The sequence below is a fragment of the Salmo salar genome, chromosome 23 (genome assembly GCF_965601325.2).
Source record: "Salmo salar chromosome 23, fSalSal1, whole genome shotgun sequence".
Lineage (NCBI taxonomy): Eukaryota > Metazoa > Chordata > Actinopteri > Salmoniformes > Salmonidae > Salmo > Salmo salar.
The window spans coordinates 12,634,498-12,658,031 of NC_138313.1; the positions used below are offsets into that span (position 1 = coordinate 12,634,498).

The 23,534-nt window shown below is 46.7% G+C and overlaps 1 protein-coding gene across 1 annotated transcript in view; it reads left to right on the forward strand.

Moving 5' to 3' along the window:
- Positions 1–20,014: 20,014 nt before the first annotated feature.
- The window catches only part of igfbp-3a2 (insulin-like growth factor binding protein 3 paralog A2), a 52,034-nt gene continuing 48,514 nt past the window's right edge, over positions 20,015–23,534 (forward strand). The window contains 1 exon segment of the mRNA NM_001279157.1: positions 20,015–20,378. Coding sequence (NP_001266086.1) covers positions 20,015–20,378 — 364 coding nt within the window.

Genomic DNA, 23,534 nt, shown 5'->3' on the forward strand with positions numbered 1-23,534 from the left:
GATTGATGAGTGGAAAAACAATTTAATACATTTTAGAATAAGGCTGTTACATTACAAAATGTGGAAAAAGTCAAGGGGTCTGAATACTTTCTGAAGGTACTAGCGGATTTTTCCATGCATCGGCAGGACAGAGCAGCAGCTTCGGGTAAGCTCAAGGTTAGAATACCTAATTATAAGCTTTAGACCATATTATTTACCAAGAGAGTTTATCTATACAAAGTTAACATATTGAATATACGAAAGCTCAGGAAATATTTCTTGTTTTTATATGCATATTTAACCCCTTATTTTTGTTGGCACAAAACTACCTGCATACTTCCATTTGTTGCAATGGGTTACTTTCAGACGAGTTCCGTGACACTTATGGGGGTGGTAGAGCAAAACAGAGAACACCATCGTGTTGATGAGTCTCCCTTTCCATAGTGGTAGGCCAAACCGGTTGGACGCTACAGACGTTTTAGTGAGAAGACCGATTTTCGAGAAGTCTTATGGTCTAACAAACACCACTGTAGCTCGGCCACCTTCCCCGGCAGATGTGGAAGTCCGACATAGGCGGATGTGGTGGATTGAGACGCAGCCTATGCAAAAAAAAATGATATCTGAAGCTAAAACTGATGGATTTTGATGAGGATTTTTTCAATGATGTTACTTAGATTGACACACAGGTGATGAATTTACTATTTAGCAGTCTGGCTATTTAGCAGTCTTATGGATTTGGGGTAGAAGCTGTCTCTGAGAGCCAATGCTCCGGTACCATTTGCCGGATGGTGGCAGAGTGAACAGTCTATTACTTGGGTGACTGGAGTCTTTGGCAATTCTTCGGGCCTTCCTCTGACACCCCTTGATATACAGGTCCTGCATGGAAGCGACCTCGGCCCCAGTTATGTACTGGTATTCCATCTGGCCTGGCAGCCTTATGATTGTTAACCTGTTTAATAATTTTGCTCACATCGGCAACGAAGAGCGAGATCACACAATCATCCTGAAAAACAGTCTGTCTTAATAGCCAGACCTCTCACATGACCCAGCTCCTCTGTAAGCTCAGTGTAGGCCAACGCCAGGTTCAAACTGCACAGGAGGAACAATAGTTGATAATCTTTCAATGTTAGGGTAGCATTCTAAATGGAACCCTATTCCTTAGACGGGGTGTCAGTGTAGACATCTTTGATAGGCACCAGTAAAGGTAACTATGTCCGCAATGATTCCCCTACGATGTATAAACGCTTGCCCTCGCATTCAGGTGCTACACAAACAAACCACGCACTATTCTCCTTTCTATCTTTCCTGTAATAAAGCTTACGATTTCTAGAGTAGTCCACCAGTACATTAAAGTTTCACTCTTTCTGTTCTGAAAAATGTTAGCGTGGTCGTCTATCAGATTGTGCCATATAACCAACTCCTATGAATAGCCAACTTCTATGGTAACGTGGAATGAAAATACAATAGGAGTTGGCAAGACAGCATAATCAGATCTGGCACCAGGCTAGCCAAATGTTGATTCTCTGCCAGTCAATGTTCACCTGCCGGTCATGTGTATATATTAGTGTGTGTCCTGTTACCCTGCCTTATCATATTGTGCTCACCTGGGCTGTGAGGGTGTGTCCTTTGAAGGTGTATTTGTCCCTCAGCCCTTTCTGCAGCCTCAGGAGCATGTTGTCCAGTCTTTTCAATCCTTGCCTGTGTCTTTCCAGTCCTTGCCTGCATCTACACCATGGGGACAGCGACCTCATGAAGGTCTGAGAGCCGACAGTCCACCACACTCTCCTACAGACAGAGAGAGAGATAAAGACTTACATTTACATTTAAGTCATTTAGCAGACGCTCTTATCCAGAGCGACTTACAAATTGGTGCATTCACCTTATGATATCCAGTGGAACAACCACTTACAATAGTGCATCTAAATCTTTTAAGGGGGGGGGGGGGGGTTAGAAGGATTACTTTATCCTATCCTAGGTATTCCTTAAAGAGGTGGGGTTTCAGGTGTCTCCGGAAGGTGGTGATTGACTCCGCTGTCCTGGCGTCGTGAGGGAGCTTGTTCCACCATTGGGGTGCCAGAGCAGCGAACAGTTTTGACTGGGCTGAGCGGGAACTGTGCTTCCGCAGAGGTAGGGGGGCCAGCAGGCCAGAGGTGGATGAACGCAGTGCCCTTGTTTGGGTGTAGGGCCTGATCAGAGCCTGAAGGTATGGAGGTGCCGTTCCCTTCACAGCTCCGTAGGCAATCACCATGGTCTTGTAGCGGATGCGAGCATCAACTGGAAGCCAGTGGAGAGAGCGGAGGAGCGGGGTGACGTGAGAGAACTTGGGAAGGTTGAACAGCAGACGGGCTGCGGCGTTCTGGATGAGTTGTAGGGGTTTAATGGCACAGGCAGGAAGCCCACTCAACAGCGAGTTGCAGTAATCCAGACGGGAGATGACAAGTGCCTGGATTAGGACCTGCGCCACTTCCTGTGTGAGGCAGGGTCGTACTCTGCGAATGTTGTAGAGCATGAACCTACAGGATCGGGTCACCGCCTTGATGGTAGTGGAGAACGACAGGGTGTTGTCCAGGATCACGCCAAGGTTCTTAGCACTCTGGGAGGAGGACACAAGGGAGTTGTCAACCGTGGTGGCGAGATCATGGAACGGGCAGTCCTTCCCCGGGAGGAAGAGCAGCTCCGTCTTGCCGAGGTTCAGCTTGAGGTGGTGATCCGTCATCCACACTGATATGTCTGACAGACATGCAGAGATGCGATTCGCCGCCTGGTTATCAGAAGGGGGAAAGGAGAAGATTAATTGTGTGTCGTCTGCATAGCAATGATAGGAGAGACCATGTGAGGATATGACAGAGCCAAGTGACTTAGTGTATAGCGAGAATAGGAGAGGGCCTAGAACAGAGCCCTGGGGGACACCAGTGGTGAGAGCGCATGGTGCGGAAACAGATTCTCGCCACGCCACCTGGTAGGAGCGACCTGTCAGGTAGGACGCAATCCAAGCGTGGGCCGTGCCGGAGATGCCCAACTCGGAGAGGGTGGAGAGGAGGATCTGATGGTTCACAGTATCAAAGGCAGCAGATAGGTCTAGAAGGATGAGAGCAGAGGAGAGAGAGTTAGCTTTAGCAGTGCGGAGAGCCTCCGTGACACAGAGAAGAGCAGTCTCAGTTGAATGCCCAGTCTTGAAACCTGACTGATTAGGATCAAGAAGGTCATTCTGAGAGAGATAGCAGGAGAGCTGGCCAAGGACGGCACGTTCAAGAGTTTTGGAGAGAAAAGAAAGAAGGGATACTGGTCTGTAGTTGTTGACATCGGAGGGATCGAGTGTAGGTTTTTTCAGAAGGGGTGCAACTCTCGCTCTCTTGAAGACGGAAGGGACGTAGCCAGCGGTCAAGGATGAGTTGATGAGCGAGGTGAGGTAGGGGAGAAGGTCTCCGGAAATGGTCTGGAGAAGAGAGGAGGGGATAGGGTCAAGTGGGCAGGTTGTTGGGCGGCCGGCCGTCACAAGACGCGAGATTTCATCTGGAGAGAGACGGGAGAAAGAGGTCAAAGCACAGGGTAGGGCAGTGTGAGCAGGACCAGTGGTGTCGTTTGACTTAGCAAACGAGGATCGGATATCGTCAACCTTCTTTTCAAAATGGTTGACGAAGTCATCCGCAGAGAGGGAGGAGGGGGGGGGGAGGAGGGATTCAGGAGGGAGGAGAAGGTAGCAAAGAGCTTCCTAGGGTTAGAGGCAGATGCTTGGAATTTAGAGTGGTAGAAAGTGGCTTTAGCAGCAGAGACAGAAGAGGAGAATGTAGAGAGGAGGGAGTGAAAGGATGCCAGGTCCGCAGGGAGGCGAGTTTTCCTCCATTTCCGCTCGGCTGCCCGGAGCCCTGTTCTGTGAGCTCGTAGTGAGTCGTCGAGCCACGGAGCAGGAGGGGAGGACCGAGCCGGCCTGGAGGATAGGGGACAGAGAAAATCAAAGGATGCAGAAAGGCAGGAGAGGAGGGTTGAGGAGGCAGAATCAGGAGATAGGTTGGAGAAGGTTTGAGCAGAGGGAAGAGATGATAGGATGGAAGAGGAGAGAGTAGCGGGAGAGAGAGAGCGAAGGTTGGGACGGCGCAATACCATCCGAGTAGGGGCAGAGTGAGAAGTGTTGGATGAGAGCAAGAGGGAAAAGGATACAAGGTAGTGGTCGGAGATTTGGAGGGGAGTTGCAATGAGATTAGTGGAAGAACAGCATCTAGTAAAGATGAGGTCAAGCGTATTGCCTGCCTTGTGAGTAGGGGGGGAAGGTGAGAGGGTGAGGTCAAAAGAGGAGAGGAGTGGAAAGAAGGAGGCAGAGAGGAATGAGTCAAAGGTAGACGTGGGGAGGTTAAAGTCACCCAGAACTGTGAGAGGTGAGCCATCTTCAGGAAAGGAACTTATCAAGGCGTCAAGCTCATTGATGAACTCTCCAAGGGAACCTGGAGGGCGATAAATGATAAGGATGTTAAGCTTGAAAGTGCTGGTAACTGTGACAGCATGGAATTCAAATGAGGAGATAGACAGATGGGTCAGGGGAGAAAGAGAGAATGTCCACTTGGGAGAGATGAGGATTCCAGTGCCACCACCCCGCTGGCTCGATGCTCTAGGGGTATGCGAGAACACGTGGGCAGACGAAGAGAGAGCAGTAGGAGTAGCAGTGCTATCTGTGGTAATCCATGTTTCCGTCAGCGCCAGGAAGTCTAGGGACTGGAGGGTAGCATAGGCTGAGATGAACTCAGCCTTGTTGGCTGCAGACCGGCAGTTCCAGAGGCTGCCGGAGACCTGGAACTCCACGTGGGTCGTGCACGCTGGGACCACCAGGTTAGAGTGGCAGCGGCCACGCGGTGTGAAGCGTTTGTATGGCCTGTGCAGAGGGGAGAGAACAGGGATAGACAGACACATAGTTGACAAGCTACAGAAGTGTTGTTTCTTGTATTATTGTCTCTTGTGTCTTTAGAGAACTGTTTCACTTTGATATCCTTTTTCTTCTGTCCTGATTTTCTCTTTCTTTTCTTCTGTTAACTAGATATTCTTTGTTGTTCTTCGTTAGCTAGCTAGCTTCTTCCAAAAGAGTCCCTAGCAACTGCTTAGCAACTGGTAAACAATTCAGCTAGCTAAGATAACTACAATTTTATGAAAAATAGTTATTTTTCAAAAGCCTATCTTCTTTGTTTGTTGCTTGTTTTTTCTCCTCTTCAGTCTTGCAGTTTTCTTTTGCTTTTTTCCGATGTACTTCACTCTAAAAACCATGTAAATTTCAATATTTGTAGGAGCTAATTTTTCAGCTGCTGCTGCTCAAATTGGAGTTCCGGGACTTGAGCACCACCCTCTTTAACATATATATCAATGAATTGTCAAGGACACTAGAACAGTCTGCAGCAACCGGCCTCACCATATTGGACTCTGAAGTCAAATGTCTACTTGTCGCTGATGATCTGGTGCTTCTGTTCCCAACCAAGGAGGGCCTACAGCAGCACCTACTGTAGATCTTCTGCCCAGATTCTGTCAGACTTGGGCCTTGACAGTGAATCTCAGTAAGACAAAAATAATGGTGTTCCACAAATGGTCCAGTAGCCAAGACAACAAATACAAATTCAAGACACTGTTTCCCTAGAGCACACAAATAATTATACCTACCTCGGCCTAAACGTCAACACCACAGGTAACTTCCACAAGGCTGTAAACATAGAGACAAGGCAAGAAGGGCCTTCTACGCCATCAAAAGGAACATAAAACTCAACATCCTGATTAGGATCTGGCTAAAAACTTAAATCAGTTATCAAACTCATTGCCCTCTATCATTGTGATGTCTGGGGTCCCCTCACCAACCAAAAATTCACAAAATGGGACAAACACCCAATTGAGACTCTGCACAAACACCCAAATGAGACTATGTACACAAAATATACTTTCTGTACAATGCAAAACCCCAAAATGATGGGGAAGCTGAGGTACACTTCCTAACCTCCTGTGTAACGTATGACCAGATTAGAGAGACATATTTCCCACAGATCACACAGACCCACAAAGAATTTGAAAACAAATCAAACGTGTCACGTCCTGACCAGTAAAAGGGGTCATTTGTCATTGTAGTATGGCCAGGGCGTGGTAGGGGGTGTTGTTTTTGTGTGTTTTGGGGTTGGTTTGTTTCATGGGGATTTGTTCAAGTTTTCATTTTCTATGTTAATTTTCTATGTGTGGCCGAGTATGGTTTCTAATCAGAGGCAGGTGGCTTTTGTTGTCTCTGATTGGAAGCCATACTTAGGCAGCCTGTTTTTTCCTGTGGGTTGTGGGTGGTTGTTTTTCGTATAGTCTATGTTACCTTACGGAACTGTCGTGTGTTGTTTTGTTATTTTTTGTTTAAGTGTTCACTTTACTTTAATAAAAAGAAGATGAGCACTCAACACGCTGGGCTTTGGTCCAATCCTTCCGACAGATGTGACACATTGATAAACTTCCATATCTGTTAGAAATAACACAGTGTGCAATCACAGCAGCAATGTTTGTGGCCTGTTGCCTGTGGAGCACAAACAACATTGTAAATACAACCTATATTTATCTGTTTATGTATTTTCCCTGTCATACTTCAACTATTTGCACATTGTTTATTGTCTATTCAATTTGCTTTGGCAATGTAAAGATATGTTTCCCATTCCACTATATCCCTTTGAATTTACACCTTTAGACCCCAATAGAATTCTACAATGCTGCTGTAGATTACAGAGAAATTTCAAGATTAAGCTCATTTTCTCACACATTTGAAACAAACAGACATAGCTCATAATCAAAGAACAAATTACAATTGCAAGTTAAATTACTTTTAAAGAGCACAACCACCATTTTTGAATATGACACCACATGCATGTCAATAGGAATAACACTCATTTTGTCTTCCATTGTCTAAAAACACGCAATATCACACCCTAGAGAATTTAAATTGTAGTAAATTTGACTAAATTACTGACTCGAATTGTACCAAGGATATTTATAAATATTATTTACATATAAATAAATACAATTATCAAATGTGACCAGAGGAAAAATATTCTGAAAGTATTTCAAAATCCACACAAAAAAAGCTAACAGTACCAGTTAAACGTTTGGACACACCTACTCATTCAAGGGTTTTTCTTTGTTTTTACTATTTTCTACAATACTATGAAATAACACATATGGAATCATGTAGTAACCAAAACAACTTTGCACACTTGGCATTCTCTCAACTAGCTTCACTTAGAATGCTTTTCCAACAGTCTTGACGGAGTTTCCACACATGCTGAGCACTTGTTGGCTGCTTATCCTTCACTCTGCAGTCCAACTCATCCCAAACATTCTCAATTGGGTTGAGGTCAGGTGATTGTGGAGGCCAGATCATCTGATGCAGCACTCCATCACTCTCCTTCTTGGTCAAATAGCCCCTACACAGCCTGGAGGTGTGTTGGGTCAATGTTCTGTTGAAAAACAAATGATAGTCCCACTAAGCGTAAACCAGGTGGGATGGCATATAGCTGCAGAATGCTGTGGTAGCCATGCTGGTTAAGCGTGCCTTGAATTCTAAATACATTGCTGACAGTGTCAGTGTCACCAGCAAAGTACACCCTCACCATCACACCTCCTCCTCCTCCATGCTTCACGGTAGATGGTTCACGGTGGGAACCACATATGCGGAGATCATCCGTTCACCTACTCTGCGTCTCACAAAGACATGGCGGTTGGATCCAAAAATCTCACATTTGGACTCATCAGACCAAAGGACAGATTTCCACCAGTCTAATATCCATTGCTTGTGTTTCTAGGCCCAAGCAAGTCTCTTCTCTTATTTTTGTAGGTGTCCTTTAGAACTGGTTTCTTTGCAGAAATTAGACCATGAAGGCCTGATTCACGCAGTCTCCTCTGAACAGTTGTTGAGATGTGTCTGTTACCTGAACTCTGTGAAGCATTTATTTGGGCTGCCATTTCTGAGGCTGGCAAATCTAATGAAATTATCCTCTGCATCAGAGGTAACTCTGTTTCTTCCTTTCCTGTGGCGGTCCTCATGAGAGCTAGTTTCAAAATAGCTCTTGATCATTTTTGCGACTGCACTTGAAGAAACTTTCAAAGTTCGTGACATTTTCTGGATTGCCTGACTTTCATGTCTTAAATTAATGATGTACTGTTGTTTCTCTTTGCTTATTTGAGCTGTTCTTGCCATAATATGGACTTATTAGTCTTATACCAAATAGGGCTATCTTCTGTATAGCACCCCTACCTTGTCACAACACAACTGATTGGCTCAAACACATTAAGAAGGAAATAAGTACCACAAATTAACTTTTAGCAAGGCACATCTGTTAATAGAAATGCATTCCAGGTGACTACCTCACGAAGCTGGTTGAGAGAATACCAAGAGTGTCCAAAGCTGTCATCAAGGCAAAGGGTGGCTACTTTGAAGAATCTCAAATATAAATATATTTTGATGTGTTTAACACTTATTTGGTTACTACAAGATTCCATGTGTGTTATTTCATAGTTTTGATGTCATCAATATTATTTTACTTTGTAGAAAATAAAAAAAATAAAGAGAAACCCTTGAATGAGTATGTGTGTCCAAACTTTTGACTGGTAATGCATGTAAAAATGCAACAAAAACTATTCAGAGACTGTTTCAGAATATAGATAACTTCTTTCAATAAGATTTAGTACAGACCAGCCCTGACACAAAAGGTAGAATAGTAGCCCACTTTGACAACAAATCAGTGAATGCAACAAGTATTAGATAGAGGCAGGTAAAGAGAGAAGATACAAAACACAACAACTGTTCAGAGAAAATCAAAGATTTGTACAACAAATTAATATTTCACACTGTCACTTTAGTGTTAGCATTTAGCCTACAACGTATGGAATTTCTGGAAGCACAGCCCCATCCTGCAAAGTTTCACAGCACACGTAGAGCACCTAAAGGAGGTTTCTAGACATCTCCCACTCTTTGCCCTGCGTCCACTCTGGATGGACACCACACACCCTCTCTTGCGCCCCCCAAATTAGTTAAAACTTGGTCCACATGCCCTGGTGCCACAGTCTTGGCTCTCCTCTTCCTGCCATTGTAGCCATATCACAAAGTGAATGCACAAGCCGCATGTTGAATGTCTTCAGGGACCAGCATTTGTGGTTTCTGGGAAGGGGCCTGTGCAGGGTCCCCCACACAATGTATGCATTTATGATGGAAATGTTGAGCATATCAAGACTCAGGATAAGACCCAGATGCAGACTGTTCGAATCACAGATGTTTACAAACAAATGACAGGTCAAGACAGGCAGAGGTCAGTAATCCAGGGCAGTGTCATAAAGGTACAGCACGGCAGGCAGGGTCGGGGTCAGGGCAGGCAGAATGGTCAAATATAGTGAGACAAAGGGCTGTGAGACAGGGGTTTAATTCTAGATGCATGGAAAGTGTGATGTATATGGAGAGTGCGGGGCAACAGAAGGTGAACAGCAGAGGGGACTAAGGACCTTAGAGATGGAGAAAGGGCCAATAAAACAGGGGGAAAGTTTGCTGGACTCCACCCTGAGGGGCAGATCCCGAGTGGACAGCCATACCCTCTGCCTGAGACGATAGCAGGGAGCAGGGGTCCAGTGGTGGTCCGCCTGTCGCCGATAGCTGGAGGGGGTCTTGAGGAGGGTGGACCATGCTCTCTTCCAGGTACGGCAACAGTGGCATACGAACATCTGGGCCGAGGGTATGTTGACCTCTTCCTCGTGCTCAGGGAAGAGTGGAGGTTGATAACCCATTGAACACTTGAACGACGAGAGACCAGTGGCCGAGCAGGTATGGTGTTGTGGTCGTATTCCACCCACACGAGTTGCTGGCTCCAGGTGGTGGGGTTGGCATAGACGAGGCAACGAAGAGTCATCTCCAGGTCCTGATTGTCTTGCTCCAACTGGCCGTTAGATTGGGGGTGAAAACCGAAGGACAGGCTGGCCGATGCCCTATTGGGGGTGCAGAACACATTCCAGAACCGGGACAAGAACTGAGGACCGCGGTCGGAGACCATGTCCACCGGAAGTCCATGGATCCGGAAGACGTGCTGCACCATGAGCTGGGCTGTTTCCTTGGCTGAGGGTAACTTGCGAAGGGAAATGAAATGGACGGTTTTGGAAAACCTATCCACTGCCGTGAGGATAGTGGTGTTGCCATCTGATGGAGGGAGACCCATGATGAAGTCCAGGGATATATGGGATCAGGAGCACTGAAGAATGGGAAGAGGTTGAAGGAGGCCAGCCCGAGCTTGCCGCAGAGTTTTATTCTGAGCACACACGGTGCAGGCGGCGAAGAAACACGGAGAAGTCTGGGTCCGATGGTGTTGCAGCGGGGCCATAGAGGCATGAAAGCGCATCCGGCTTCACATTTTTGGAACTCGGGTGGTAGGAGATGGTGAAGTTGAGGCGCTTGGGGGTGGGGAGATATTCCAAGTGGTCTTTCCATAATATGAATGGGTGTTCTGCCCGCTCTAACCAGTGCCTCCACTCCTCCAACGTCATCTTCACCACGAGTAGTTCTCAGTTACCCACGTCATAATTCCTTTATGTGGTGTTGAGTCAATGAGAGAGGAAAGTGCAGGGATGCAGATTTTGGTCTTGGACAGGACAGACCCCACTCTGACGTCCAAGGCATCGGCCTCCACCACCAACTGCCGGGACGGATCCAGATGGATTATGAAGGGGGGCGGTAATGAATTGGTGCGTGAGGTTCAAGAACGCCCGGTCTGCAGCTGGAGACAATGTGAATGGGACCTTGGGAGAGGTAAGTGTTGAAAGAAAGGAAGCCAGAGTGTTGTAACCCCAGATGAACCGGCGGTAGAAATTGGCAAACCCCAGGAAGCATGTCAGCTGCACTCTGGAGATGGGATGCGGCCAATCCACCACCGCTCTCACCTTTCCAGGATCGATCTGTATGTTGACTGCAGCTATGATGTGTCCAAGGAAGGAGATGGTGGAGCAATGGCATTCACATTTCTCTGCTTTGATGAATAGCTGTTTTTCCAGAAGACGCTCGAGGACTTGTCGGACACGGAAGACATGTTCTTGAGCCGAGCAGGAAAAAACGAGGATGTCATCGAGGTAGATGAACACGAACTGGTTTAACATGTCACTGAGACCATCATTAACCAGAGCCTGGAACACAGCAGGATTGTTGGTCAGTCCGAATGGCATCGCCAGGTATGCGTAGTGCCCGCTAGCCGTGTCAAATGCCGTCTTCCACTCGTCCCCTTCCCGTATCCATACCAGATGGTAGGCGTTCTGGAGGTCCAACTTAGAGAAGATGGTAGCACCCTGGAGAGGCTCGAAAGCCAAGGCGATAAGTGGAAGCGAGTAACAGTTTTGAACCGTGATGTCATTCAGGCCCCGGTATTCGATACACGGGCGCAGGGTTCTCCTTCATTTCCACAAAGAAGAACCCTGCACTGGCGGGGGAGGCAGAAGGACAAATATCCATCTCAATGTACGTCTCCATCGCCTTGGTCTCCGGACCCGACAGGGAATAAAGCCACCCCCGAGGCGGTATAGTGCCCGGGAGAAGGTCGAAGGTGTAGTCATAGGGCCGGTGCGGAGGAAGTGAGGTGGAATGAGCCTTGCTGAAAACCTCCCAGAGGTCCTGGTATTACGCGGGAATGGCAGAGAGGTCTGGGGCTTTTACGAAGCCCGCAGGAAGACATGCCGGGGCAGGCTGCGCCGGCTTCAGGCAATAGGCGTGGCAGAACGGGATCCAACCCTTGATCGAACCCACAGTCCAGTCAACTAGGGTATTGTGTCTCTGGAGCCATGCAAACCCCAACACAATGGGTACCTGAGGGGATTCGATAAGTATAAACTGGATCAACTTGTTGTGGTTGCCTGACACTCGCAGATTGGTAGGAACTGTGTTGTGGGGGACTCTGCCAATTGAATGCCCATCCAGCGCTCTGACATCCATGGGAATGGAGAGGGGTTGTCCCAGCTCAGACACCAGGGTAGCGTCCATAAAACTCTCATCAGATTCAATGAGTACCCGAAGAGATTTGGGAGAGTCACCCCACAGCAGGATGGCATGGAGAGGGGAATGAGTAAGGAGAGATTGGACATTTTCTGTAATTCCCACCAGTGTACTCATACCTCCTGATGAGCTGGGTCTTTTTACAGGAAAGGTAGAAATGTAATGACCTGTAGTCCCACAATACAGACAGCTCTTGGTGTTCAGTTTGTGTAACCGTTCAGCAAGAGACAATCTAGCCAAGTTGCATAGGCAAGTCGGCAGACCTCTGTGATTCCCGGGGGAACTCGGGTAACCTCGAACTCTCGCCAATGTAGATGATAGTCTGGCACACTATGGGAGTCTTGGCGTAGCTGGAGTAGCTTCCGAGCAAAGGAGAATCAAACACTTTTTTCACCTCCGCAATGTACTCCTCTAGACTGAAACACGCAGTGGCATGTTGCTCCCACACTGCTGTAGCCCAGGCGAGAGCCCTCCCGGACATCAGTGTTATAAGGTACTGATGTAGCTATGAGGGAGCACTGAGAGAGAAACGCCCGACAGGTCCCTGAATCTCCTGCAAAGCGTTCCGGAGGAGGTAAGCTGAGTTCTCGGGAAGCCGGGGTGGACTGGGGTTACTGCTGATAGCAGGGTTACTGAGAGGCTGGGAGATTATGGTAGTGGCTGGCTGTCTATCTAATAGACAATCCACATACTTGCTCCAGCAATGTATGGAAAGCACAGTTGTGGCATTCCGCCAAGGTCTGGAATCCTTCCATAAGGTTGTGAAGTAACTCCTCGTGTCTTCCAATGGTGGCTCCGTGGTAGAAGATGGCGTCGCAGAGCTGGTCCGAGTCTGCTGGGTCAGTCATGACCAGTTCGTACTTTCAGGACTCAGGATAAGACCCAGATGCAGACAATTCAAATCACAGGTTTTTCTTTACAAAACAAGGCAGCAGAGTTCAGTAATCCAGTGCAGTGCTGTGTCTGTAAGGTACAGAACAGCACGCAGGCTCAGGGCAGGCAGAATGGTCAAAACCGCGAGGACTAGAAAACAGCAACTATAGAAACTCAAAAGTGGGACAACATGCTGGTAGGACTTGACGGGACAAGACGGACTAGCAACAGACAATGCAGGTATAAATACACAGAAGATAATGGGGACAAATGGGAAACACCTTGTGGGGGGTGGAGACAAGCACAAGGCAGGTGAAACAGATCAAGGTGTGACAGAGCATCGCCCAAAACACATTCTTCCACCATTTTCTGCCTGTGTCCAACATTGTAATAGCTCCTCAATTGGTCAAGATGGTCAACCCTGGCCATTTTCATGTTGTAATCCATTACAAGCTCTGGAACAGATATAAGTTCCTACCACTTTTAAAAACAATTCCAAAACCCCTGCCATTGTCACTTTAGACCCAGGCTGTGTGGTACAGTACAATTGTGAATGGTGGGACTTGGGGCAGACACACTCAGGTGTGCTCTCCCTCTTCCCCTCTTCCTCCTCCTCTCTCTCTCATTCTACTTTGTACTCTCTCTCTGTTTCGTCCTCTTCCTCCTCCTCTCCATCCTCCTCCTCTCCCTCTTCCTCCTCTTCTCCATGTTCCTCGCCCTCCTCTTCACTCTCATCTTCCTTCCTTCAGTCTCCTCTCCTTCAATCCCCTCTTTCTCTATCCCTCTACTCTCCCTCCTCTTCACTCTCCTCTTCCTCTCCCTCTACTTTCCTCTCCCTCTACTTTCCTCTCCCTCCACTCCTCCCACCTTGCTCCACATCTCTATCCCTCCAATCATCTCTAACTCCACTTCTTCCATGCTTTTTGCTTCTAAGCCTTGACTCTCCACATCACTTCCCTCACTTTCTAGAGAAACAGATTAACAGAGTAACAGAGGGAGAGGAGCAACAAATAGGATACAATTGTGGTCAGGAACATAATCTTTCTCTCTCCCTCTGACACGGTCTTTCTCTTCCTTCCTATTTATTCTTCTCAACCATACACATACTCTCTTCCTAATAAGGGGTTTCCATAATAAATTGTGTGATACAGTTACACGCCTCCCATTCCACACACACACACTCTCTCCTCTAATCATCTCTTGCTTTCTTGCCTGACAGACTACATTTACATTTACATTTAAGTCATTTAGCAGACGCTCTTATCCAGAGCGACTTACAAAATGGTGCATTCACCTTATGATATCCAGTGGAACAACCACTTTACAATAGTGCATCTAAATCTTTTAAGGGGGGGGGGGGGGGGGGTTAGAAGGATTACTTTATCCTATCCTAGGTATTCCTTAAAGAGGTGGGGTTTCAGGTGTCTCCGGAAGGTGGTGATTGACTCCGCTGTCCTGGCGTCGTGAGGGAGCTTGTTCCACCATTGGGGTGCCAGAGCAGCGAACAGTTTTGACTGGGCTGAGCGGGAACTGTGCTTCCTCAGAGGTAGGGGGGCCAGCAGGCCAGGGGTGGATGAACGCAGTGCCCTTGTTTGGGTGTAGGGCCTGATCAGAGCCTGAAGGTATGGAGGTGCCGTTCCCTTCACAGCTCCGTAGGCAATCACCATGGTCTTGTAGCGGATGCGAGCTTCAACTGGAAGCCAGTGGAGAGAGCGGAGGAGCGGGGTGACGTGAGAGAACTTGGGAAGGTTGAACACCAGACGGGCTGCGGCGTTCTGGATGAGTTGTAGGGGTTTAATGGCACAGGCAGGGAGCCCAGCCAACAGCGAGTTGCAGTAATCCAGACGGGAGATGACAAGTGCCTGGATTAGGACCTGCGCCGCTTCCTGTGTGAGGCAGGGTCGTACTCTGCGAATGTTGTAGAGCATGAACCTACAGGATCGGGTCACCGCCTTGATGTTAGTGGAGAACGACAGGGTGTTGTCCAGGATCAGGCCAAGGTTCTTAGCACTCTGGGAGGAGGACACAAGGGAGTTGTCAACCGTGATGGCGAGATCATGGAACGGGCAGTCCTTCCCCGGGAGGAAGAGCAGCTCCGTCTTGCCGAGGTTCAGCTTGAGCTGGTGATCCGTCATCCACACTGATATGTCTGACAGACATGCAGAGATGCGATTCGCCGCCTGGTTATCAGAAGGGGGAAAGGAGAAGATTAATTGTACTAGCTACAGAGTTTGCCAATGTTAGCTAATTAGTTACAAAGCTGGGACAGTTTCCAAATGAATTGCATCGGTAGAAACAGGACAACACAAGCAACTTGTTAGCTGGCCATGTAAACAACTATCCAACTCATCATATGAGCTTCACTGAGCAGACATCTACTACCCTAACATGACAGCTAAAAACAATGTAGGCAATGTATAGCCTATGAATATCTGCACCTAGCAAACATGACAAACCATAACCTAAGCCCAAAAGATAAAAATAAATGACTCTAGCCTTCATTTCAGTTGCTAGTTAAAACAGCTGGTTGTCAGTATGGCTGGCAAGTGAAAGTAACAACTGAGATTGATGCTTCGTGAGTGCAGCCCTAATTTACTGCTACACACAAGTTTTCTTGCTTGACAGACTAACTAGTTAGCTAGCTAGCTATAGCAAGCAGCTTGGGAATTTTTCATATTAATTACATCGGTAGATCAAGACAAAACAACCAACTAGTAAACTGACTATATACATCTAAACACTGCAACTATGTCCATGAGACAGAGAGCAATCCACTCCTTTTTTCCAAGATGGCGTAGCAGTGCAGACGTGGTTTGTCGTCTTCTCGTGTACTTTTTGTAATTTCATCTTTTTTTTGTATATATTTAAATTTATTTTCAATCTCTTTTCCATTTTTAAATTAAATATACCTTCCGGTAACCCGCCTCACCCAATGTGACACGGATCCCCAATTTTTTTAGACCTTATTGCCAGAACCTCTATCAGAAGCTAGCCATCAGAAGCTAACCAGCTAATTAGCTACTAGCTATTTAGTCATTGTTAGCCACTGCTAGCGGCCTTTACACAGACACTTGCCGTTTTTTTTTTATGTATTTTTTTTGCATGGATAATACTTGCCAGCCTGCCAGTATCGAACTGTTTTCTCCACTACAACACCGGATTCCTGCCGTAAACCCTGGACCATTACTCCTGATCATCACAGCTAGCTAGCTGCCACCGAGTGACCCAGCCCCGAAGCTAGCCCTGAGCCAGGCCCACCTCCCGACCTACTCTGTGATCACTCGGCTACACAGCCAATGCCTCCCGGACTCTACCCCAACACGGCTAGTATCCACTACTCCACCGGATATTTGCCATAAGCTCTGGACCTTTGCATCGGATCATCACTGCTAGCTAGCTGCTACCGAGTGGCTATAGTGGCTAACGCCCCTGCTCCGAAGCTATCACCAGTTAGCAGTGAGCCAGGCCGATTTCCCGACTAGCAAACGAAATTACTACAACTACAATACCTCTTTCGCCATCTGGCCTGGACCCTTTGTCGACACGATGCCCCGCCGTACCACCACGATCGGTCCGCCGACGTAACTCCATCTGCTGTGCCCTCAACCGGCCTTTGCCGGACGTCGAAGCAGACGCTTCTACTTACCCCGGCTTGCTAACTTTATACGCCATGTCTCCCGCATGCTAGCGTAGTTTACGACTACCCCGCGGCTTCCCTGTTTCATCTATTGCTGTTCACTGGACCCTATGATCACTTGGCTACATAGCCCAACCAGAAACCGTGGATTGATGGCAGCATTCGTGCAAAACTGAAAGCGCGAACCACTGCTTTTAATCAGGGCAAGGTGACCGGAAACATGACCGAATACAAACAGTGTAGCTATTCCCTCCGCAAGGCAATCAAACAAGCTAAGCATCAGTATAAAGACAAAGTAGAGTCGGAATTCAATGGCTCAGACACGAGAGGTATGTGGCAGGGTCTACAGTCAATCACGGACTACAAAAGGAAAACCAGCCCCGTCACGGACCACGATGTCTTGCTCCCAGACAAGCTAAATAACTTCTTTGCTCGCTTTGAGGACAACACAGAGCCATTCACATGGCCCACTGTGTTAACCCTTGCAAGGCTGCCGGCCCAGATGGCATCCCCAGCCGCGTCCTCAGAGCATTCGCAGACCAGCTGGCTGGTGTGTTTATGGACATATTCAATCAATCCTTATCCCAGTCTGCTGTTCCCACATGCTTCAAGAGGGCCACCATTGTTCCTGTTCCCAAGAAAGCGAAGGTACCTGAGCTAAATGACTACCGCCCCGTAGCACTCACTTCCGTCATCATGAAGTGCTTTGAGAGACTAGTCAAGGACCATATCACCTCCACCCTACCTGACACCCTAGACCCACTCCAATTTGCTTACCGCCCCAATAGGTCCACAGACGATGCAATTGCAATCACACTGCACACTGCCCTAACCCATCTGGACAGGAGGAATACCTATGTAAGAATGCTGTTCATCGACTACAGCTCAGCATTTAACACCATAGTACCCTCCAAACTCGTCATTAAGCTCGAGACCCTGGGTCTCGACCCCACCTTGTGCAACTGGGTCCTGGACTTCTTGACGGCTGCCCCCAGGTGGTGAGGGTAGGTAACAACATCTCCACCCCGCTGATCCTCAACACTGGGGCCCCACAAGGGTGCGTTCTCAGCCCTCTCCTGTACTCCCTGTTCACCCATGACTCTCAGCCCTCTCCTGACTCTCAGCCCTCTCCTTGAGGCGTGCAAACTCAAACATGCACGCCTCAAACTCAATCATCAAGTTTGCAGACGACACTACAGTGGTAGGCTTGATTACCAACAACGACGAGACGGCCTACAGGGAGGAGGTGAGGGCCCTTGGAGTGTGGTGTCAGGAAAATAACCTCACACTCAATGTCAACAAAACAAAGGAGATGATCGTGGACTTCAGGAAACAGCAGAGGGAGCAGCCCCCTATCAATATCGACGGGACAGTAGTGGAGAAGGTGAAAAGTTTTAAGTTCCTCGGTGTACACATCACGGACAAACTGAAATGGTCCACCCACACAGACAGCGTGGTGAAGAAGGCGCAGCAGCGTAAGAAGCAACAAGTAATAAGAAGTGCTTGTTTCCCCAATAGCCTGCTGGAATAGGCTACTGAGGATGGGGTCATAATTTTAATCACTGAATCAAATATTAATAATATGTATATGAACTGAATATGCTTAAACAACAGCCAGTGGGTTTTTTTAATGTGTTTTACGTGTAGCCTAATCTGACTACTGTTACCATCAATCGAATGCGTTCATAATAACACAAGGCTACAACAACAATAAACTGAAGTTATAGGCTATTTATTCAATTGGTTTGCCAGCTCCAGGTAGGCTGCACAAGTGGCCCAAATGAATTTGCAATGACTCTAGTGATATCGTAATGTAAACATATTTATTGTATCAAATGGTAGCATACAATGGCATTTACATTAATAGGCTACTTGATGGCCAACAGAGGCAAATGTATTATTCTCCACATTTATCCTAATGTCAGTTTATTGAGGACTTTTCCCCATACAAAAATAACCACGCAAAGGAGTTCCATAACTTCCATTTCAAATTTCCACTCCAGCAGCCCCCAAGACCCAAGAACTGAGCACACAAAAAACTTCGCTTGATACCGATTTCTTTAAGCATTCAACATTAGAATGCAATTTAAACCATCTCAGAGCGGATTTATGTAATGCGCACTAGTGTGCCCAAAGTTGTTTTCCAGTGCTTTGTCTCCATTACTTCTTGATGTGCATCAGTTCTAGAGTATTAATATGTTTCATGGAAAAAGGTTTGGAAATAGGTGTCTCCATAAGGACAATCTAAATAGCCTTCCTACAACTGGTAAACAGTTGACAACGTGCGAACATGCTGCTTCTCTCACTCTCTCTCTCTCTCTCACACACACACACACACACACACACACACACACACACACACACACACACACACACACACACACACACACACACACACACACACTCCTCCGGCCCTCCCCACTACTCACTCAGCAACAGACTGTCTCACTGCCTGACAGTCAGGAGCAGGTCACATGGAAATATATATATATTTAGGAGTAATGCCTTGGCGGCCGCCTTGCATCTTAGTAATAGCCCGAAAACCCACAACCCGCGACTAATACAGTTTCCCCCGTGACATAATTTTCAAAGTAGCCCAATTTTTGCAGGAAAACCACGAACATGGCAGCACTGATCAATCTGTCTTTGCAAACTTCCTGGTATTGGCCACAAGAAAAAGTGTGTTCACTCAAAATCTGAGCATTTCTATACCCCCTAAACCATATGAGTGATATTTAAGTCACTTAACAAGCAATTTTACAAGGAAATCTTAATTACTGTTCAATATGTTTAACTAATAAGACTACCTATGCCATGTAAACTGGACTAACACCTCAGTAATGGGTGTAATAAATCCAACCCCTTACTGATTGGATTAGTTTAGAAAAATGTAAGTTATTTATCTTTGTATAGTATAAGATCAATTAATCAGTCAATGTGCATGAGAAAAAAACAGATATTAAATCAAACTATTCTAATAATTCCACCTGCAAAAAAAGCCTGTTGGGAAATATAATGGTGCACCTCCCCATCTTTTTCACTTTGAAAGACATAACGGAAATGAACTCAACACAGTCAAGTAACAACAACACCATGATTGAAAATATTTATTGAATCAAATGTCCTTCACTTGTGCTGAAATGTATGTAAGCTGACAGACATTCCTAACACTGATCTGAATAAAAGGCATGGAAAGTCACATCAATTTCTAATGACTAAATGCACTCTAAACAGGACAATGTGTAAATAAACATAAATAAACACTTAGGAGTTATAGGTTATAGGAGCCTGTGTGTCGATGTCTGTGGTACCTCGGGATCTGGGCTCTCCGTTTACATTATTCATACGAAGGGTGTGACTTGATGGCTGTTTTTTTTTCAGCCTGTATAAAACAACAAGTTCGCGTAAAATAAAATAGATGGAGAAGGCTATCCGGCACTCTTTGACACGAAGAGTCCCCTTAAGCCTAGTTGACAACTCGCATACTGTCCCTTTGTGACCAGCTTTTCGGCAGAATGCCCGGTCTATGCTTGTTTTGTCTCACTGCTGTGCTCGCTGCATTCACCCGGTTCGCGGAGACCGTGGGAACGGTGGTCCGATGCGAGCCGTGTGACACCGTGGCTCTCATGCAGTGCAAGCCTCTGGCAAAAGACTGCGCCGACAGCGTACGGGAGCCTGGCTGTGGGTGCTGTCTGACGTGCGCCCTTGCGGAGGGTCAGGCGTGTGGAGTGTACACCGGGCGCTGTGGCTCCGGGCTGACTTGTCAGCACCAACCCGGGGAGACCCGACCACTACAAGCCCTGCTAGAGGGACGGGGAGCGTGCTCCAGCGTCGCGTCCAAAAAACTCAGCACCATTCTGCTCCCCACACAGAAACAAGGTAAGCCCCGTCTTGTGTCTCTCTTTCTGTGAAGGGACTGAGCTGGGTGCCTGGGTTGGTGTGTTTCCCTTACTGTATCCCTATAGGACTATAGCCTGCAGTTTGGTGTTGGTGCATATAGCAGGGCACTTCTTTCTATCAACATTCGCACACTTAAGTTACATGACCTATTAATTCATGGCAATCGGTAGTATCTAGCAACTCAGCGGACTGTGACTGCCTTGTGACCTGCTTTCTATGAGTGCTGGGCAGTAGCCCTGCACCCCCTCTCTCAGGTTCGGGTGACTGTTGCAAATTGCAACGCATGGTTCAATTCACTCAATACTAAGAAGGTGTTCTTAATATTCTGTATACTAAGTCTAAATTTGTAAGTAGACCGCTCAACTACAACATTCTCGGTAATGGTAACATCCTCTTTTTACTTGCTATGACTGTGGTATATTATTGTTTACCTTAGTTTAATACACTGACTGTAAGTCGCTCTGGATACAAGCGTCTGCTAAATGATCAAAATGTAAATGTAAAAATGAACACTTGTAAAACACACTGCTGGTTATTATTCTAATGACCTTAATCCCCAAACAAGGGCACATTTGATCAGAATACAAATAGTTTGAGGAAGGAGCTCATTAGAATAATACCCAGCAGTGTGCTTTGCAAGTTTTCGTTAGACATTTACATTTTGATCATTTAGCAGATGCTTTTGTCCAGAGCATAGTCAGTGCATTCAGCTAAGGTTGATAAAAAAACACATATCACAGTCATACCAAGTAGTAGCTGTCTAAGTATCTGTAACCGTTACAGGGAATGTTGTTGTAGTTAAGCATACATTGGTCTTCATAATAGCTTTAATTTTTGGTAAAATACCTTTTGAATGTAATTATGTAATGAGTTAGTTAGTGTAAAGTATGTCTCTATAATGTTCATAGTAACTTGCCACCTACTTCTTTGAGGTTACTGGAAAATGCAGTGCAATGACACAGAACAATACTTTAAAGTTAGCTGTATGTTTTGTATGAAAGTAAATGCTGCTGACAGCGTGCTGGTATATTACAGTATATTAGTCTAATTAGATTGTATTAGCGCAAGCAGGTTGGCTGCTAGGTATTTGTATATAGTGCCTTCGGAAAGTATTCAGACTCCTTTACTTTATCCACATTTTCTGACGTTACAGCCTCAAAATTGAGGTCAGGTGCATCCTGTTTCCATTGATCATCCTTGAGATGTTTCTACAACTTGATTGGAGTCTACCTGTGGTAAATTCAATTGATGGGACATGATTTGGAAAGGCACACACCTGCCTATATAAGGTCCCACAGTTGACAGTGCATGTCAGAGCAAAAACAAAGCCATGAGGTCGAAGGAATTGTCTGTAGGGCTCTGAGACAGGATTGTGTCGAGGCACAGATCTGGGGAAAGGTGCACAACAACTGTCTGCAGCATTGAAGGTCCCCAAGAACACAGTGGCCTCCATAAGTCTTAAATGGAAGAAGTTTGGAACCACCAAGACTCTTCCTAGAGCTGGCCGCCCGGCCAAACTGAGCAATCGGGGGAGAAAGGCCTTGGTCAGGGAGTTGACCAATAACCCTATGGTCACTCTGATAGAGCTCTAGAGTTCCTCTGTGGAGATGGGAGAAGCTTCCAAAAGGACAACCATCTCTGCAGCACTCCACCAATCAGGACATTATGGTAGAGTGGCAAAACGGAAGCCACTCCTCAGTAAAAGTTAGTGTTGGCTGTTGGCAACCAGTCCCCTCTCCTTGGAGTTGCACAAAAGGCACCTAAAGGACTCTCAGACCATGTGAAACAAGATTCTCTGGTCTGATGAAACCAAGATGAATCTCTTTGGCCTGAATGCCAAGCGTCACGTCCGGAGGAAAGCAGGCACCATCAAATCAAAGTTTATTTGTCACGTCCACCGAATACAGCAGGTGTAGACCTTACAGTGAAATGCTTACTTACAGGCTCTAATCAACAGTGCAATTTTTAAGTAAAAAAAAAAGGTATTAGGTGAACAATACATAAGTAAAGAAATAAAAACAACAGTAAAAAAGACAGTGTCGGGCTGATTGAGGTAGTACATGTAGGTATGGTTAAAGTGACTAAGCGTATATGATAAACAGAGAGTAGCAGTAGCTTAAAAGAGGGGTTGGCGGGTGGTGGGTGGTGGGTGGCGGGACACAATGCAGATAGTCCGGGTAGCCAATGTGCGGGGGCACCGGTTAGTCGGGCTAACTGAGGTAGTATGTACATTAATATATAGTTAAAGTGTCTATGCATATATGATAAACAGAGAGTAGCAGCAGCGTAAAAGAGGGGTTTGGAGGGGCACACAATGCAAATAGTCCGGGTAGCCATTTGATTACCTGATCAGGAGTCTTCAGGATGCTTCCCTACAGTGAAGCATGGTGGTGGCATCATCATGCTGTGGGGATTTTTTTCAGGGACTGGGAGACTAGTCAGGATTGAGACAAAGATGAACAGAGCTAAGTACAGAGAGATCCTTGATGAAAATCTGCGCCAGAGTGCTCAGGACCACAGACTGGGGCGAAGGTTCACCTTCTAACAGGACGACAAACCTAAGCACACAGCCAAGACAACGCAAGAGTGGCTTTGGGACAAGACTCTGAATGTCCATGAGTGGCCCAGCCAGAGCTCAGACTTGAACCCGATTGAACATCTCTGGAGAGAACTGAAAATAGCTGTGCAGCAACGCTCCCTATCCAACCTAACAGAGCTTGAGAGGATCTGCAAAGAATGGGAGGAACTCCCCAAATACAGGTGTGCCAAGCTTGTAGCATCAATAAGACTCAATCCTGTCTTTGCTGCCAAAGGTGCTTCAACAAAGTACTGCCTAAAGGGTCTGAATACTTATCATCGTCATGATCAGGCCTACCACCGTCGTGTCGGGGGAGTACAGGATGGGACTTAGCACACACCACTGTGGGGCCCCCGTGTTAAGGTTCAGCGTGGCGGAGGTAATATTTCCTACCCTCACCACCTGGAGTTGGCCTTTCAGGAAGTCCAGGGTCCAGTTGCAAAGGGAGTTGTTCAGTCCCAGGATCCTAAGCTTGGTGAGGAGCTTGGAGGGGACAATGGTGTTGAATGCTGATCTGTAGTCAATGAATAGCATTCTCACATAGGCATTCCTTTTAT